Source organism: Schistocerca cancellata, chromosome 7 (assembly GCF_023864275.1).
Source record: "Schistocerca cancellata isolate TAMUIC-IGC-003103 chromosome 7, iqSchCanc2.1, whole genome shotgun sequence".
NCBI lineage: Eukaryota > Metazoa > Arthropoda > Insecta > Orthoptera > Acrididae > Schistocerca > Schistocerca cancellata.
The window spans coordinates 85,732,026-85,751,391 of NC_064632.1; the positions used below are offsets into that span (position 1 = coordinate 85,732,026).

At 41.3% G+C, this 19,366-nt stretch overlaps 1 protein-coding gene across 1 annotated transcript in view; it reads right to left on the reverse strand.

The window, feature by feature from the left end:
* LOC126092652 (dynein axonemal heavy chain 1-like) overlaps positions 1 to 19,366 on the reverse strand; it is an 894,951-nt gene that overhangs the window by 398,643 nt on the left and 476,942 nt on the right. Inside the window, exon 32 of the mRNA XM_049908374.1 lies at positions 794 to 1,027. Coding sequence (XP_049764331.1) covers positions 794 to 1,027 — 234 coding nt within the window. The remainder of the gene's footprint in view (positions 1 to 793; positions 1,028 to 19,366) is intronic.

The window sequence follows — 19,366 nt, forward strand, 5'->3', positions numbered from 1 at the left end:
GTGTGGAATCAATTGAAATGAGCTGTTTTTGGATGTCAACAATGACCATGTACATTACGCAACATATGCAGATTCAGCAGTGAAGAGTGGAATAATGTGGACAAGGGGTGATGATCTCATCAGAGGTGTCTCACAATGGATTCAAATCTGCATCTGAGCATGGGGACATACCACCACATATTCATGTTACTCAGAAGTGCTGTGAAAACCCATCATTGGTAAACAGATGTTTTCTTATTACAAAAATGTTTGCTTTTGTGTGTGTGTTTGCGGGTTAGGGGCACTCAATGATGAGTTTATCCATATCCTTATCAAACTGGAAGAAACAGAGAAAGCACGGAAATAGATAAAAACAATCTGAGATAAAACTGAACTCACTTTCACCCAATTTCACCTCCACAATCACACTAGCTGACATCATGGATGCCAGTGTGCTGATGTTCTAAATCTGTTAAGTAAAATTAAGGAAGACAAGATTTGATGGTCTAAACACATTGTAGTTGAATATATATGCATGCCTCAGAGCTGCTCCATGAATTTAGAAATGAAGGGGTAATACAAAATTACTTCTCATCCACTTCCTTCGAACTGATTTTATTTGAAGACAACATTCATTTTCTGTCATATTATGTATGTGGCCCTTAAATGAAGTTGTGTATGAGTAATACATAAACGTAAAACTTGAAATGTATCACAGATTCCTCACAAGCCAATTTACACATACTGCTTAGTGGGCAAAGAATTGCAAAGTGTACGTGAATTTATTGTAAAATACTTCAAGTGCCTCACTGACCTTAGTCATATCTGTTATCTCTACATACAGCCGAACATCTGCCATCTGATCCATGAAATCACCAAACAGTATATTTCTGTCACCCAAAACTTCATCAGGATCTGCTTCAAAGTCTGCTTCGATGTGCTGGTTTAGCAGCTGATCAAACCAGTTTCGGTCCTGGTCATTCACAAGGCGATCTTGAAACACTCTACAGCATTCATGATACCACAAGCGTAACATATGATGGGCATCCTGTAATAAATATTAAGTTGTTACTCTTCCAGTCATGCGATCTATGTTATAGGACTCAAATATAATGAGTGTGTGGGAGGCGGGGGGGGGGGGGGGAGGGGGTTGGTTGGAGGTATATAGAGGGGAAGAAGAGAGTTAAGAGGGAGGTGGGGAGAGAGGAAGGGAGGGAGAGAGGGGAAGAGAGAGATCAATACATATTCATCAGTGCTGCTTGTTCATAGATCTTCAGGATGGAACTACACACAAATAACATAGCAGCAATATCAGAAATGAAAATAATAATAATAATAATAATAATAATAATAATAATAAGAGCTACTAAGAATTCAAAGGCACATCAAACATATCTCGAATCAATTTTATTTATTACATTTAGACAAATCGTTTCATACATTTGACCTTTGTTTTCAATTTTTTTTATTTTGAAGTTTTTGGCAGTTAAATTTTGTACCAACGTACGTTTTATGCACAGAATAGCTAGGCTTTGAAAAAATGAACTTTTCAACACTTCATTCACAGGGTTAGCAGCAGCAGTTTGTGAAATATTCAGTTTTCCCTCAAATCTCTAATTAAGTTTTTCTTAATTATGTTGATTACTTTCAAGTATTTTTTTCATTTTTGGAAAACTAGACAGCCCACTCATCAATTCCATACCCCATTTGTCCATTTCCCATTCTTTCATTACCTAAGAAAATTCAGAAAACAATTTCCCTCAAATCACTAATTAAGTTTTACCTAATTACCCAAATTAATCCCAAGCGAGTAAACACTAGTTTGCATAACTAGACCTCATGCTGGTCAATTTGATACCCTATTTGTCCATTTACAGCTGCTAGATTTTCTATGAAAAGCTGGGCAAATATCCATTGTGTAATCGAGAATTTCTAGGGGGTCTTTTTTTTCATTCCTCACAAACATTTGACCACAAAAACAAGGATGAAATAGCACTGAAACCCATTCCAAAGTAAACTGCAAGGATACAATGGATTTATGAATAAATGAAACAATTTTTGGGGACTTATCAGCTACTTACACCGAAAAATACAGTTCAACATCAACCAACAAAAGCAATGATTCTGGCAACAGCAGTAAAGGTCATCTCTCATTCTTCAGCACAGACCCACAACAGCAATAAATGTAGCAGCATCAGCTTCAGTAGTTTCAGCAAGACAAAGCACATCATGCTTTTTTACTCCTAGTGCCTCTGAAGTACTCAGTAGGTACAAGATCAGTGATGGAAATGGAAGTTGCTATGAAAGCTTTTGGGTATAAAAACTTGGCAATACATCTGATTCTTACCAATACCTCTGAAAAAAAATTTGGAGAAATGTGTAACATACAAATAAGACAAAAATTTTAAAGTGTTGACTTCTAAGGAGTAGCACAGCACTGAGATGGAAAGTTGCTCTCAAAACTAACAGATTGGAAAGATTGAGAGATTGGATGCAATAAGTTTCAAAGCAAGCAGCAATTGCTAGGAGCCTTGAAATCTCAGCATCTTCAGAAAAATATCAAGCCATGGCTCTTTATCAAACAATGGAGAAGTGGAGTACAATCAACAGAATTCAGGAACCTTGTTGTAATATGACAGCAAGAAGCACAGGTTATTGACTAAATGGTGCCTGTACACATCTAGAAGAATTATTTAATCATAGCCTGTTGTACCTTTCTTGCGATTTATTTTTCAGTTGGTTTTGAGGAATTTTTGTCTCACTAATAGTGCACACAATCAAATGCTCTTAGCATGAGATTTCAGGGGAAAAGAGAAGCTATGTACACCTAGGACCTTAATTTTGGTATTTTGTGAGGTATTATGCTCTCAAATATAGCTAAAATGAATGACAATAAAGAAGCTGAAAGTGAAGCAAGGGGTGGAGGAGTATCAGATGCAACTCGGGATATTTTTAACAATATAAAATATGTGGAAGTTTATAGGAAACCTGACCAGAATGATAAACTAAGACTTATCTTAAGGAAACTGGGAGATATGCAAACAGAAATGAGAGCTGGCAGTGACCAAATGAAATCCAATAGTGACCAAATGAAATCTAACAGTGACCTATTAGATCTAAAATAAAATCCAAAAGTGATCATTTAGTTTCAAGACTAGAAAACTTAGAATCTACCTGATGAATCATATGCAACCAACTTACTGAAGCATATAATTCTTTGGACAGCATAGTAAATAAAATTAACAGGGAACTCAGTCTAGAGTACATGGTTGTGGAAAGTAGTGTTCTTGTTGTGGAAGAATCTTGTGTTAACGCAGCTCCACCAGATATTGTACAAAGTGGAACAGCTGCAGTTTACACTTATAAAAGTGTGCATGATGAACAATGGTGGCAATTTCATATAATTCACAAAATTTAAAATTTAAACTTTATCTGTGTGACAATTTTGTGCAAATGTTGGCTTCAATGACAGATCAACAAAGTTACAAACTGCAATCTGGAAAGGTTTCTGTCAAATGAGTGTTACACGTAATTGCATAGGCTTCCGCAGCCAGAGCCAGTTGACATAAAAGTTTTCTGAGTATGGTACCACATCATATTGTATAAAACTACTGATGGAGAAAAACCAACGTTTTGGGTACAGTCGCATCAGCGCTTCAGTCTGGAACCGCGTTACCGCTCCGGTCGCAGGTTCGAATCCTGCCTCGGGCATGGATGTGTGTGATGTCCTTAGGTTAGTTAGGTTTAAGTAGTTCTAAGTTCTAGGGGACTAATGACCACAGATGTTAAGTCCCATAGTGCTCAGAGTCATTTGAACAGTTGCATCAGCCTTCTTCTGGCTCTACTGGTGTGTTCTAGCTATACAGTGTTCCTTGTGTGTTGTTGTTACTTTTCACTGCACATGGCATTACGTCATAATTTTAAAAAGATAGTTCATTTCATTGGTCACTTAGGGGGACATGCTTTGAAAATGACAAAAAATTTGAAAAAATTTTCTTGGTCTATAGAAAAGAGCATTTCATGCTGATTTCAAAAATGTATAGTTTATGGGCATTATCATTTTCCATTCATTCTAAAATTGAGGTTGAACATAATGTTGCACAGGGGCTATGCTCATCTGTCTGTTTGAAGTGTGTCAGAATATGCGATGCATCATTTTGTTCTTCCATTTTTTTCCATCATTAGTTACAGATTGTTAACACAGGTGTATTCTAGAAGGCCCTAACTCCCACAACCAAAGTACAGGCATGTCTAGAGGGCTATGGTGAATGTAAGCAAAGATCTGAGAATATATGACTTTGGAATTTCATACGTGTGTGGTTTTGTAGTTATTCTGTGTTGTTTTGTTTCTGTGTGTGTGTTTCCTGTGCTACAAATGCCGAGAGTAAAGAAATTTAGCCCCAAACAAAAGTTTTGTAGCAACCAGTTCCACACAACCAAATAATACACATCAGTTGCTTCAAAAGTCGCCCATGTAAACTGTGTCTACAGGCAGTGCTTCTAGACATAAACTTTTGCTTTCTGAATGTAAGATGAACAAGCCTAGTAGTATTGTGAGGAGCAATAATGATGGAAATGTTAATGCGAACCTAAATATACTGTCAAGACTTTTGTAGACTGCTGTGAAATGTAAGTACTGCAATTGTGAAGGTAGTACTGACGTTTCTGAGGACATTTCAGCAATAAAGGGTCTTTCAAGTCGCTTAATGATTGCTTGTAACTCATGTACGATGCACAGTGTACTATGAATTTGACAGTAACTGATAGTCGACATTACAGTGTAAATATTCAGCTTGCTTATGCAATGCGATGTATTGGAAGGGGAAGGAGAGCTGCCCAGACTTTTTGTGCAGTGATGGACTTGCCTCCACCTCCACTGACAGGTACAGTAAATTAATACATAATGCTTTATGCGGTGTACGTGAACATTCAATGAAAAGAGTAGCAGAAGAAGCAGTAGCCTTGTCTGAGAATACAGACACTGTAGCAGCATTTGATGGATCTTGGCAGAAGAGAGGTCATACTTCTCTGAATGGGGTTGTAACTGCCACATTTACTGAAACTGGCAAGATACTAGATTATGAATGTCTAACGAAGCACTGCCAGGGTTGTTCAAGTAAATTTATTGGCACCCATGTTTGTGTAAAGAACTTTGATGGCCCAAGTGAAAACATGGAAACGTAGGAGTTATAAAAATTTTTAGAAGATCAGATGTCAGTCATGGTGTGAGGTATGTAGGCTACCTTGGGGATGGAGACTGTAAACAACACACTACTGTTGTTAATGGACAGACCATATGGGGACACTAATAGAAAAGCTTGAATGTGATGGGCATGTACAAAAAAGAATGGGAGCTCGGCTGAGAAAATTATGTAAAGACTTCAGTGGAAAAAACTGCCAGACGGAAAACATGTAGGTGGTCCAGGTCATCTTACAAAAAGTGAAATTGATTCTTTGACTCAATATTATGGACTAACAGTAAGGACAAGTGTAGGAGATTTGGAGAACATGAGATGAGCTGTTTGGGCAACATGGTTCCACAGAGTGTCACCAGATGAAACTCCACAGCATGGTTTGTATCCAAATGGGGAAGATTCATGGTGCACGTACTGTTTGAGCAATGCTATAGGCATACAATATACCCACAAGCATTCCCTACCACCTGCTGTAATGGAGGCAATTAGGCCTTTATATAGGGATCTGACAAATAAGAATCTACTTAGGAAATGTAAGCAAGGTCTGTCAGAATGCAAATGAAAGTTTCAACAGCTGTATATGGGAGAGAATACCCAACACTGTGTGTTGAGCTGATGATGCTGAAGACTGATGTAATGGGTGCGATAATAACAATCAATGATGGTGCAATTTCAAGGATCAATGTTATAAGGAAACTGAACATCCAGATGGGAAGGAATATGAATTCAGTTCTAACTGCTATTGATAAGCGGCTGGTAAGTGAAGCAGAGACAGTTGCAGAAGCTGCTACCAAGGAATCTAGGATAAATAAAAGAATGAAGAGAGGGAGTTGGAGGATAAGGAAACAGGAGGACAACTGTAGTATGCAGCTGGAATGTTCTAAATGAGCATAGTGGTAAGTCAGTAAATCTGTAAATCTTCTTTTGCGATTTACCAAAAACTTGAATTTTCATCATTCAGGTAGCTACACTTTTCTCCTGAATGACTGAAGTTAAACTCACCACCTCTACCTCCCTTGTCTACTATTTCCTGAAAAATTTATAACATGATGATGATGTCAGTGATATTTGACTTACATTTTAAAATAATTTTGTTGTAGTAAAATAAATAACTTTTATTTTTCACAGATCAGCATTAGGGAAGGAAATTGGAGGCATAAAACACTTATGTGAATGTTGTCTGTACTCTGACTCTTTTTCCAAGTTGTGCAGTCAGTGGTTCCAAAGAAAATGGTACTGCAGTGAAATAGTGCTTTATTTTTTATACTATTATAAATATTGTTGACAGTATCTAAATATAATAAGTATCTCAATGGCTTTTTGGGAAATGCTTTGAATAATGTCCCTAATTGTGTGTTAAGAGTTTTGAGCTATCTCTCATTTATAGATCAGTTGCACTATGAGGGTGAAGATAATGCTAACAATGCAGCCCATTCAGGGGCATATCCCCTTAAGGACCACAGACGGTGTCCACAAATCATGGCACATAACACAAGAGCCAATAGACAACAGAGTTACGCTCACTCTCCATCGCAATAACCAAGTGCCCTCTCCTTCTTCCTGAAGCGACCTATGAAATGAACTATCTTTTTAAAATTATGACATAATGGCATGCACAATGAACAGTAATAACAAAATATAAGGGACATTGCACAGCTAGAAGGCACTAGTAGACCCAGAAGAAGACCACTGCAACTGTGGCAGAAACGTTGGTTTTTCTCCAGCAGTAGTTTTACACAACAAGACGCAGTTCCATACCCAGAAAACTTTTATGGCAAGTGTTACATGCTTTGCTACAGATCAACAAAAAACTTAGCTCAAAGACAGTTTATATATTTTCCTTGGCATGGTGTCGTGTTTGCACCGAACTGAGTACTAGAAAAACTGGGGCTTGCATTGAAACTTAAACAATCTTTGAATTGGTGGAATCCAGGATAATGATGCTGAGGAGTTGCAGCAGTAAAATTCTCAGAGGATCACAAACTCTATTCATGATTTGGGTGCAGAAAGCCCATGGCCTTGATGTTCTTGCAATGTTACTTCAGTAATTATAAATTTATATACTGCATGTTTTCTCCCATTCATTAATTTATCCTTGTACAACTGTCTCCTACTGTCAATCTATCTTCTTCTTCATACTAGTATAAAAGACAATGATGTAGTTATGTAGTGGTCTTATGATCTCACAGCACCAAATAAACACACTGAAATGACTAATTGTATAGGAAATGGAAAGCAAAATATAAGGTTCATTATTCTTTACATTGGGAAACCTTATACATGTGAAACACTATTTGTATGTTTTAAATTTTGACTGTCTGGTAGTGGTAACAAAGTTAGTGTCTGATCACACACAGATGAGACAGGAACTGAAACTGAGGATAGCAATGCAAAATCTAAAATGCTTAACTCTTTTTTCAAATGCTCCTCTACAAAGGATTACCCTCAAGAACTACCCCAGTTCAATTCTCATGCCACTGAAAAGATAAGTGACATACAGTCAGTCAAAAAAGTATTTGTGTAGTTGTAATTTTTTTTTAAACTAAGTTTATGTCACAAGAAATGAAGGGAACATAAAATGTGAACATCCAGTCATATGCAACGAACCTTGGTAAGTCATTTTTATTGATGGATAAAGAAATAAATACATCCATAGCGATAACAAATTTGACAAAATGGAGAATTTATTCAAGGGCTTCTTCAACAAGTATTCATCCACTCATATGTTTTTAATTTACAATCTCAAAATATGGTTTCAATTACAAAAATTAATATTTAGTGGGGTTTCCCTTTGCAGCTATTACTGCTTGTAGTTGTCTGGGCATCGACTTGAGCAAGTTTGCCATCAGAGAGGCTGGCATTTTGTCCCATTCATCTTGAAGTGCTTCTTTTAGGTCTGTCTTGTTAGAAATGTTTCTTCTCCTGATGCTATCTTCCATTGCTTTCCAAAGGTGTTCAATAGGATTAATGTCTGGGCTTTGAGGACGGGTGTTAAGTTGTTTTCGGGTATTGTACAGAAGCCACAGCCTTTATCCTGTTGAAAAATGTAATTTCCTTGCAGACCTAATTTTTCAGCACTAAGATTCAGATTGTCCCTTAAAATGTTGATATACATATGGTGAGCAATTGTATCTTCTATGAAATGTAATTTTCCAACACCTGCAGCACTTACGCAGCCCCACGCCATCAAGGAGATACCACTGTGTTTAACCACTGGCACTAGAATGGTTCAAATGGCTCCGAGCACTATACAACTTAACATCTGAGGTCATCAGTCCCCTAGACTTAGAACTACTTAAACCTAACTAACTTACGGACATCACACACATCCATGCCCAAGGCAGGATTTGAACCTGCGACCGTGGCAGCAGCGCTGTTCCGGACTGAAGGGCCTAGAACCGCTCGGCCACAGCGAGCGGCATTGGCACAACATTGCGTGGCAACATCTCCACATTCTTCTTACGCCACACCATTCACCTGCCATCCGACCCAAATACATTATATTTACTCTCATCAGAAAATATGACTCTATTCCAGAAGACTTCCTTTTTGAATCTATGTTCCATTGCAAAATGAAGATGTTTCTTTTGATTCTGTTCACTGACCCAAAATTTCTTGCACACTACCCGGCAGTGATATCCATACATTTTGAAGGTATTTCTAATTGTGCTGGCACATACCTTCTTTCCCCTAGACTCTAACTCCCCACCCAACTTATGAGTGCTGATTTTAGGCTTCTTCTTCACTTCCCTGATGATAAATCTCATGTCTGCATCAGTCAAAGTTTGAGGGCATCTGGTACGTGGTTGGTTTCTTAATACTTTTGTTGCGCAAAATTAATCTATTATCGACTTAACCGTTGATCTACGTCTACCGACTACTTTAGCAATCTCGTAAGAAGATTGCACTCATTATGTAAGTGCAGAATAAGTTTCCTTTCAATCAGCGTCGTCTCACTACTCTTATGGCCCATGGTGCTAATTGCACAGTATTGGCGCAGTTCAGAACCACAACAGGTGATGGAGTGGGGCCGTGCATGGTTGACTCTAGTATGGGCCATGGGTCAGCATTATAGTTTAATCACTGCACACAGAATTTCAACATGTTCTGATGGTGGATGAATACTTTATCAACTACCTCTTGTATTACGTTTTCTATTTTGTTAACTTTGCTGTCGATTTGGACGTATTTCTTTCCTTGCTTTTCAACAAAAATGACTTACTGAGGTACTTCTTACATGAGTGGCTCTTTAGATTTTGTATACATTTCTTTTCATGTAACACAGACTTTGTTTTCTAAAAGATATGCAGCTAGATGAATACTTTTTGGATTCACTGTAAGTGGTAGTCTCAGTGGTGTTGAGAAAAAGCTGAAACTGAACGAAGCTCCAGGGGCTAATGGTATCATCCCTTGAACGGAAAACCATCCTAGTAATTGGAAGAAAGTGAATGTCACACCCCTCTACAACAAGGGTAGTAGAAGTGATCCACAAAACTACTGTCCAATGTCCTTGACAATGATTTGTTGTAGTATCTTAGAACATATTCTGAGCTCAAACATAATGTGTTATCTCAAACAGAATGACATCCAGCATGCCAAACAACATGGATTTCGAAAACAACATCATGTGAAACCCAACTCCCACTTTTCACACGACATACTGAAAGCTTTGGATCAAGGCAGTCAGGAAGATGCAGTATTTCTTGACTTCAGGAAAGCATTTGACTCAGTACCACATCTACACCTACTATCAAATATATGATCATACAGCTATCAAGTGAAATCTGTGTTTGGGCTGTGGTGGTAGGTAGGGCACAGATTTTCTAGTGCAATCTTCCAGTAAACATTTACTGCAGTTAGTAGTGTTGTCTTTCAATCTAACTCACACTGTAAACTTTCCAACTAGGATCACAAAATCCTCAAGACAGTCATTGATAACGTTTTTATAGACAAATCAAAGGAACAAAATCATATCATAAAACCTGTAATAAATGGACTATCAGATCATAACATACAGCTCCTTGTTTTATACGTAAATTCTAAGCAGATTATCAAGACTGTTAAATCTGAGTACAGGAGAGTAGTCAATCAACCAAAAATTGAGTGTTTTAGAAAACTGCTCAAAGATATGAATTGGAAAGATGTTTATAGTGCTCATGACATGAATTAACACATTCATGAACAATGTCAGTACCATGTTTGAAAACTGTTTTTCTCTAAAAGTTACTCAAATTAAACCATGGATTACACAAGGAATAAAGATTTCCTGTAAGACAAAAAGGAAAATGTATCTGTCGACCAAGAATAGCTCCAATGCTGATGATTTAGCTAAATACAAGGAATACCATAAAATATTTAAAAAAGTAATTCTGACATCTAAACAAATGCACTACGAGAAGAAGATAGCAATGTCAGGGAACAAAATAAAAACAATATGGGATATAGTGAAAGAGGAGACTGATAGAACCAGAAAGGAACAGGAGCAAATAGCATTAAGGGTAGATGACACATTCGTAACCGATGGGTATAGTGTGGCAAATCTATTTAACAAGTACTTTAAATCCGTTACTGATAGAATGGGATTGTCAGGATCAGTAAATAATGCCCTTGAATATCTGAAACTAGTCTTTACAAATAGCTTCAGGTACATGAATATGTCACTCACTTCACCAAAAGAAATAACTTCCATAATAAAATCTTTAAAAACAAAGCATTCTAGTGGTTACGATGAAATATCAACAAAGTTAATTAAAGCATGTTCTTGTGAGTTTAGTACAATTCTAAGTTACTTGTGTAACCAGTCAATTATAACTGGGACATTTCATGACTGGCTAAAACATGCAGATTTTAAGCCTCTATTCAAGAAAGGGGATAAAGAGATACCATCAAACTACAGGCCGATTTCACTTTTGCCAGCATTCTCAAAAATTTTAGAAAAAGTAATGTACAGGCAGCTTCTCAACCATCTGACCACAAATAATATATTATCAAGAACACAGTTTGGATTCCTGAAGGTTTCTGATATCAAGAAGGCTATTTACACCTACAGTGAAAATGTACTTAATTCATTAAATAACAAATTACAAGCAGCAGGTATTTTCTGTGATTTGTCAAAGCCATTTTTATTGTGTGAACCACAACATCCTTTTAAATAAATTAGAATTCTATGGTGTCACGGGCAGTGCTGCAAAATGGTTCAAGTCTTACCTCGCTAACAGGAAACAAAGGGTGTCAGAAATTACATGTGGTGCCCCACAAGGATCCATCTTAGGGCCATTGCTTTTTCTTGTGTACATTAATGATCTCTTGTGAGTTTAGTACAATTCTAAGTTACTTGTGTAACCAGTCAATTATAACTGGTACATTTCATGACTGGCTAAAACATGCAGATTTTAAGCCTCTATTCAAGAAAGGGGATAAAGAGATACCATCAAACTACAGGCCGATTTCACTTTTGCCAGCATTCTCAAAAATTTTAGAAAAAGTAATGTACAGGCAGCTTCTCAACCATCTGACCACAAATAATATATTATCAAGAACACAGTTTGGATTTCTGAAGGTTTCTGATATCAAGAAGGCTATTTACACCTACAGTGAAAATGTACTTAATTCATTAAATAACAAATTACAAGCAGCAGGTATTTTCTGTGATTTGTCAAAGCCATTTTTATTGCGTGAACCACAACAACCTTTTAAATAAATTAGAATTCTATGGTGTCACGGGCAGTGCTGCAAAATGGTTCAAGTCTTACCTCGCTAACAGGAAACAAAGGGTGTCAGAAATTACATGTGGTGCCCCACAAGGATCCATCTTAGGGCCATTGCTTTTTCTTGTGTACATTAATGATCTCTCATCAGTTACACTGCCAGAAGCAGAGTTCGTTTTGTTTGCAGATGACACAAGTATTGCAATAAATAGTACATCGAGTGTAGTTCTAGAAAGATCTGCTAATCATATTTTCATGGATATTAATAAATGGTTTAAAGCTGACATTAAACTTCAAAAATGCTCACTATATGCAATTCAGAACCTGTAACAGGTTTCCACCCAGCATATGCATAAAGTATGAAGAAGAGCAGATAGAAGAGGTTGACAGTCTTAAATTCCTGGGATTACAACTTGATAATGAATTCAGTTGGGAGGAGTGCACCACAGAACTGCAGAAACGCCTTAACAAATCTGTATTTGCAATTCGAGTGTTAGCAGACATAGGCGACATAAAAATGAAAAAGCTTGCATACTTTGCCTACTTTCATTCCATAATGTCATATGGTATAATATTTTGGGGTAACTCTTCAAGTCAAACAAAAGTTTTCAGAGTCCAAAAGCGTGTAATACGTATGTGGCGCTCATCGACCACCGGAATAGAGCAGACTGGTATCTCTGAGCACAGACACGCTCTTAGGACGCGGGTCTTGGCAGCGCCATTGCGCAGTTGTGTTTATGTTTCCACCGGTGACACTCGCGAGGATTGTTTATGTGTGTATATGTGTAATTGTGCAGTTAGAATAAATATGAGTTTCATACCAGTGGTGTTCAGGTTATTACGGCAGCTAAGTGACCTGATTCCCATAGTGGTGACCCCGGACTTTTTCGATACTATCACAGTACACACGTTTCTAATCTTTCCTCCTGCCACCGTTACGCACCAATGAACCACCACGTGATTTGTGACCCGGAGCTCGCCATGAGTTTGCCTACAATTTCATTCATGGACGAATCACTGGTAATTCAGCCGTCGAGGGCTCCGACTACAGTGTTAAACCCATGTGGACAACATAACCCCACTAGTAAAGTCCACACACCGTGGCCCACACATGTTGCAGTGCATCCAAATGCGTGGCTGTTTCCGAACTTCATACCACAGGTGAAACAAGAACTTCCCTCACCACAGTGCTCAGCAACATCCCATATGAATATGTTACATACCAGCCCGACACACAACCAGGTACTTTCACCCAAAGTGCCTACCGCTACGTTCCCGACATACCAACAGCATGCGACCGCATTTGCAGCAGTCGCGGCGCCCGTGCCTACCACGTTTGCTCCTGCGCCGTGTGTGTTGTGTGGTCAGAGGCCTAATTGCGCTACAGTACAGACACTCGACCCTATACCAGTTTCCAGGCTTCTGCTGCCCCCCCCCCCCCCTCCCCCCATCGCCATCTCCCCACAATGCCACAGCAGCCTCCTGTAGGGCAGTTTCCGAAGCTGCCACAACTACAGAAGGACAACACTATATCATGGTTTGTGTTAGTGGACAATATTCTGGACATTCACAGAGTGTGGGGAGATGACGCACATTTCATTTTCATTTGTTTAATTACCCACCTCCACGACGAACCAGACCTGGTCAGTGACCTATTGCTCTCGCCACCAAGCCAGCACAAATATGCCATCGCAAGAGCTCACATCATCGAGCACTTATCACGCCCTCCAGCAGAAGCCATCCACTACATAATTCACGACATGCCAATAGGGGACCGTACGCCCTCACAACTTTGGCGCCATTTAAGGGCCCAGGTGGGCAAGGAGCAACTCCCCTACCTCGCACTCTGGGCATTGTGGCTTGTGAAATTACCGCCAGACCTCCAACTACACCTGTTGGCTTACCAAAACGCCACTCTGGAGGAAAAACTACAACTGGCGGACCAGGCATATTCCATCATCAAACATCGCCAGGTCGCGTCCTCCTGTTTTTCGACACTCCGAATGTTGACAACACTGCCGTCATGTCTACTACATTTCACCGACCAGCCGGCAGAGGCCGGTCGCGCAGCTCACAGCAACAGCCGATGGAGCCCCCTGGTGGCCAGACGGCCGTACTTGTTATGGTTGCTCGACTGGTTGCCCCACCCATCTCCACACAGGTGCAACAGAACACACCACATGACATTGCCGGCTCGCTGGCTCAGGCACAACACCCAGAAAACCCACTATGCTGGTATCATGTCACGTTGGGCGATGCTGCGCTTTCTTGTCACGCACCCTGCGTGGCTGCAGCCCTCCTGCATCAAGCTTCCGCCAACAGGATACCAGGGATTTTCGCCACCTTCCCCCCGCTCCCTGCCACACACTGTGCTACATTGCCCACCATGACAGCCGAACATGCCCATCTCACGACAGAGCTCTCCGCTGCCCGGTCGCACCTGACAACCCAGCGCCTCGAGATCACCGACCTTCCCGCCGAAAACGCACACCTGCAACAGCTGATCACCACCATGTCAGCCAAACTGTCATGCACACGGGAGGCAGCAGGGGACGCTTCCACACTGCGAGGATACACCCAAGAGAAGTCCACCGAGGCGCAGATACCTCCGCAACGATGCATTTTCCCGCAGATCAGTGACATTCCTACCTCTAATGTAGTACGTGTTACCCACCTAGTCCCAGTGTGGTTCCCCAGGGTGTCCAGCAGGTGATAGGCGCAATTACTAACGGTACCTGTCACTGTTTGAACACCACAGAAGGCCCCCCAGTACGTAACAAGGCTCGACGCCTTAATGCCACCAAATCACAGCATGCAAAAACTGCTGTACAGAAGCTGTTAGATTCAGGTATTGTCCATCCACACAACAGCAAATTGTTCTCGCCTATCCATCTAGTGCCCAAGAAGGATGGTTCATTTCATTTGTGTGGCGACTACTGACAGTTGAACACCAGAACGATTTTAGACAACTACCCTATAACAAACATACACGGATTCGCCCAGCAACTCCATGGTGCACGCATTTCCAGTGTATTTGATTGCCGAAAAGCATACCATCAGATCCCCATGTACCAGTATGACCTCCCTAAAACATCAATTATCACCCCTTTCGGACTGTACGAATACTGTTACATGCCGTACGGCCTCAAAAACACCGCACAGACTTGGCAACTGTTTATCGACTCAATCCTTTTCTCACTCCCATACTGTTACGCGTATTTGGACGACATCCTCATTTCATCAACTACCCTCGAGGAACATGTACAGCCCCTATCAACAGTTCTTAGTATTCCCCCCAAGAATGGAGTCCAAATCAACGACAATAAATCTCAGTTTCGGTCCGCCAGTGTGACATATTTGGGCTATACTGTTTCCGCAGAAGGGACCTGCCCCACGTCAGACAGTGTCGCTTTTATACACAACCTCCCCCTGCCCGAGACTTACCGCAACCTACGTCGCTTTTTAGGGATGATAAATTTTTTTCCGGCGGCACATTGCACATGCCGCATCCCTACACGCTCCGTTCACCGATGCACTCATCAGAAAAAATACTTCAGGGCTCCGCAAGGTCCCGTGTGGCGACGACATGCGACGTGCGTTCGACACACTAAAAACAGCACTAGCGAATGCTGTCACGCTCACGCACCCGGTACTGACGCACCAATATCAATCACAGCTGACGCAAGCGACGCTGCTATTGGTGCTGTGCTCCTGCAGCAGGTGGCAGACTCTGCACAACCACTACATTTCTTCTCGCAGAAGTTGTCAGCCTCCCAGCATAAGTGGTCCACCTTCGACCAAGAACTCTTTGCTATTTACAAGGCAGTTCGGCATTTCTGAGAGGACATTGAGGGTAGGTCAGTGACCATATATACAGATCACAAACCGTTGGCGGATGCTGTGTTTAATCCCACAACCCACCTTCCCCCCTGCCGTTTCAGACACAGGGACTTAATATGTCAATTCACAACAGATATCCGTTATATCAAGGGTGTGGAAAACATTGTTGCTGACTATATGTCACGGGTCGGTACGATCTTGTTTTCTTGGCACTTCGACGACCTAGCTGCTCAGCAACAAGTGGATAATGACATTCAACAGTTACTGAATAGCGAGTCCACCTCGCTCTCAATTGAGCCCCGCCGAATTCCAGGTTCGGCCTTACCAGTCCTCTGTGACGTCTCCACAGGTACTGCCCACCCCTTAGTACCGACCACCTTGCGCCATAAGTTATTTGCTGCTATCCATGACCTAGCACATCCCAGTATTCAGGCTACAACACGCCTCATAACAGAGCGATCCATATAGACTGGGGTTAGAGCAGACTGAAAAAACTGGACACGGGCATGCATACCTTGCCAACGTGCTAAGGTCGGCCGTCACGCATACCCACCGTTGGGCTCGTTTGAGGTACCGAAAGGCAGGTTCCGTCACATCCATCTTGACTCGGTCAGACCACTCCCTCCTTCCAAGGGTTGGTCGAGCGCTGGCACCGCACATTAAAAGCAGTGCTGATGTGCCACAACAGATCTTGGTCTGAAGCACTCCCCTGGGTACTACTAGGTGTCTGTTTGGCTTACAAAGACGATTTGCAAGCCTCCCTAGTGGAATTGTTGTATGGGGAACCCCTCGTCCTCCTAGCACAATTCGTCAAGGATTCCGATCCTCCCCCGCAGTCAGAATGTCCGACGCTTATAGAACGTGTCCGACACTTCGCCGCGAATGTATGCCCCCCCGACCCCTCGAGCACACACGGTCCCTTGGGTCTTCGTGCACAAAGACCTACACGTTTGCGATTACGTGATGCTGCGCGATGATATGGTACGACCCGCACTATACACACCCTACTTGGGCCCGCACAAAGTGATAAGCCGCTCGCCACAGACCTTTGACATTCTGTGCAACAGTAGAATACAAACAGTGTCCGTCTCGCGCCTTAAACCAGCTTGGCGCCTCAACAACGAGGCAACTTCAGAATACAACTTCCACCCCGACCACTCTCTCATGCCACCTTCCATCTCTAATACCTCAAACGCGCCGAACCCCCCCCCCCCCCCCACAGGTACGCGTGACATGTGTGACGATGCATGTGACACCAGTGGTTCGTGTTCTCCCCCCAGCTCAGAGGCTGCAGGAAAGGTCACGTGTGAAGGTTTCACCCCTCCCTCCCCCCACCTTAGTGTTTTCGTCGACCGGCCGACGCAGACCGATGACGCCAGCGTCGCCGTTTTCCACGTTGATGTGTCACCTTTTCCAGTCAACGACCTGTCCCAGCTACGAGATAGGACACTGTTCATCCTGCACGTACCCCCTCCCCCCCCCCCCCCCCGGACAATTCTTCATCCGTCCCAGGTTACACTCCAAACGCACGTTTGCGGTACCGACAGACGTGGAGGAGGCGGCAATCACCGCTTCAATCGACGAGGATGGCCACCTCTGCATTCGCATGCCACTCACGGCACACCATTCTCCTACATTGCCAGGTCACTTGATCCTAGTTTCCCGTTTCGGCTGCCCGCTATGCCCACCGGCGTGGCACCGCGACTTCATCACAACAGACTGATCACCACGCCAACCTACATCACCTCCTCTCACTGTGCTCCGCACTGGAAGGGGGGGCTCTGTGGCGGTCATCGACCACCAGAATAGAGCAAAGTGGTATCTCTGCGCACTGACACACTCTTAGGACGCGGGTCTCGGCGCGCGCCTTTGTGCAGTTGTGTTTATGTTTCGACCAGTGATGCTCGCGAGGCTTGTTTGTGTGTGTATATGTGTAATTGTGCAGTTAGAATAAATACAAGTTTCATAAAAGTGGTGTTCAGATTATTACGGTAGCTAAGCGACCTGATTCCCATATGTATTATTTGTGGAGTAAATTCACGGACATCCTGTAGAAACCTCTTCAAAGAATTGGGCATACTAACTACTGCCTCTCAGTATATTTACTCCTTAATGAAATTTGTCTTAAATAATATATTTCTTTTTCCAACAAAGAATTCAGTTCATACACACAATACCAGGAACAAAAATGATCTGCACAAGGACTTAAAAGCACTTGCTTTAGTTCAAAAAGGGGTCCGCTACTCAGGAACACTCAGCTTCAATAATTTGCCAGCAAACATTAAAAAATTTAGTTACAAATAAAGATCAGTTTAAAAGGAGCCTGAAAGACTTACTAGTGGCCTACTCCTACTCCACTGACGAATTTTTTAATAGAAGCAAATTATGTATTGTATATACTCCTACTATTAGTATTGTTATTTCAACTTTTAAAAAAAAAAAAAAAAAAAAAAAAAAAAAAAAAAAAAAAAAAAAAAAGACGTGTTCCACATCCACGAGGATCTCCTCAGCACGGATCTATGGAACAAAAAACTAATCTAATCTAGTAACTCTGTGAGTGTCCAGGTAAGTGTGTTGGGGGCCTTGCTGTTCATGTTGTATATTAATGACCTTGCAAACAATATTAATAATATTCTCAGAATTTTTGCAGATGATGCAATTATCTATGATGAAGTACTGCCTGGAAGACGCTGCATAGATATTCAATCCAGGGTGTATAGGTGGACAAGGAAGAAAAATTCCCGGATTTCCCGGTTAAAAATACACTTTCTCCAGGGTGAACACACGCTTTTTCTGTGTTAAGTGCCAGTGTATTTTCCCTTATCAATCCTTTGAATGGTTACGGTTTTATACACAGGCATAGAATTCCCGGTACTTTAGAAAACGAAACTCAGAGAAAAAGACGAGTTTTGGAAATATCTTTTATAAGCAGCAACATGTACGTTGCGTATTTTCGTATTATGGAAGTATACATTGGAATTCCACCAAACACCGCATGTTACTTTCCGAATCATTGAAATCGAGATTGCGATGCGTTTCTGTAAGCCAGTCATAGCTCATGTCATGTGATCTCGGCAGCAGATGACAGCGGATATTCAGGGCATAGCACACTTGATGTAGTGAGCCAACAGCAATATCACTGTTACGTAGCACGAACACACAAGCGGGGGAAGTTAATAGTTTAAATTAATATACGTAGTGTTGCTACAAGAAAAGAAAAGCTATCACATATAATATTGGTCTCTAAGGTTAATAAGCTGCACGAGAGCTATGATTTCGCATATAATGTTGATCTTTTTTGCGCATTTTACATTTTAAGAACCACACAAATGTGCAGTAAAATTTTTAATAATGACAAATGTCTGATATTCGGAGTTCGAAATTCTTCTAAATGGCTTGTCATCAAACAGCTGATTTTTAAATGAGAGTCAAACGCTCTGTGATTTAAGAAGTTCATGGTACATTCTCGCACATAGTTCAACTTATGTAAAAGGATATTTACTTTGAAAGTAACAGTTTTCGAACCACCACAGAAATATGTTCGTTTCAGCAGTTGCCAGAGAGCGCAGATAACAGGCGTCACCGCACTTGATCCGTTACCATGACGGAGGCCCATATGTACGTACGTCTAAAACATTGAAAGAT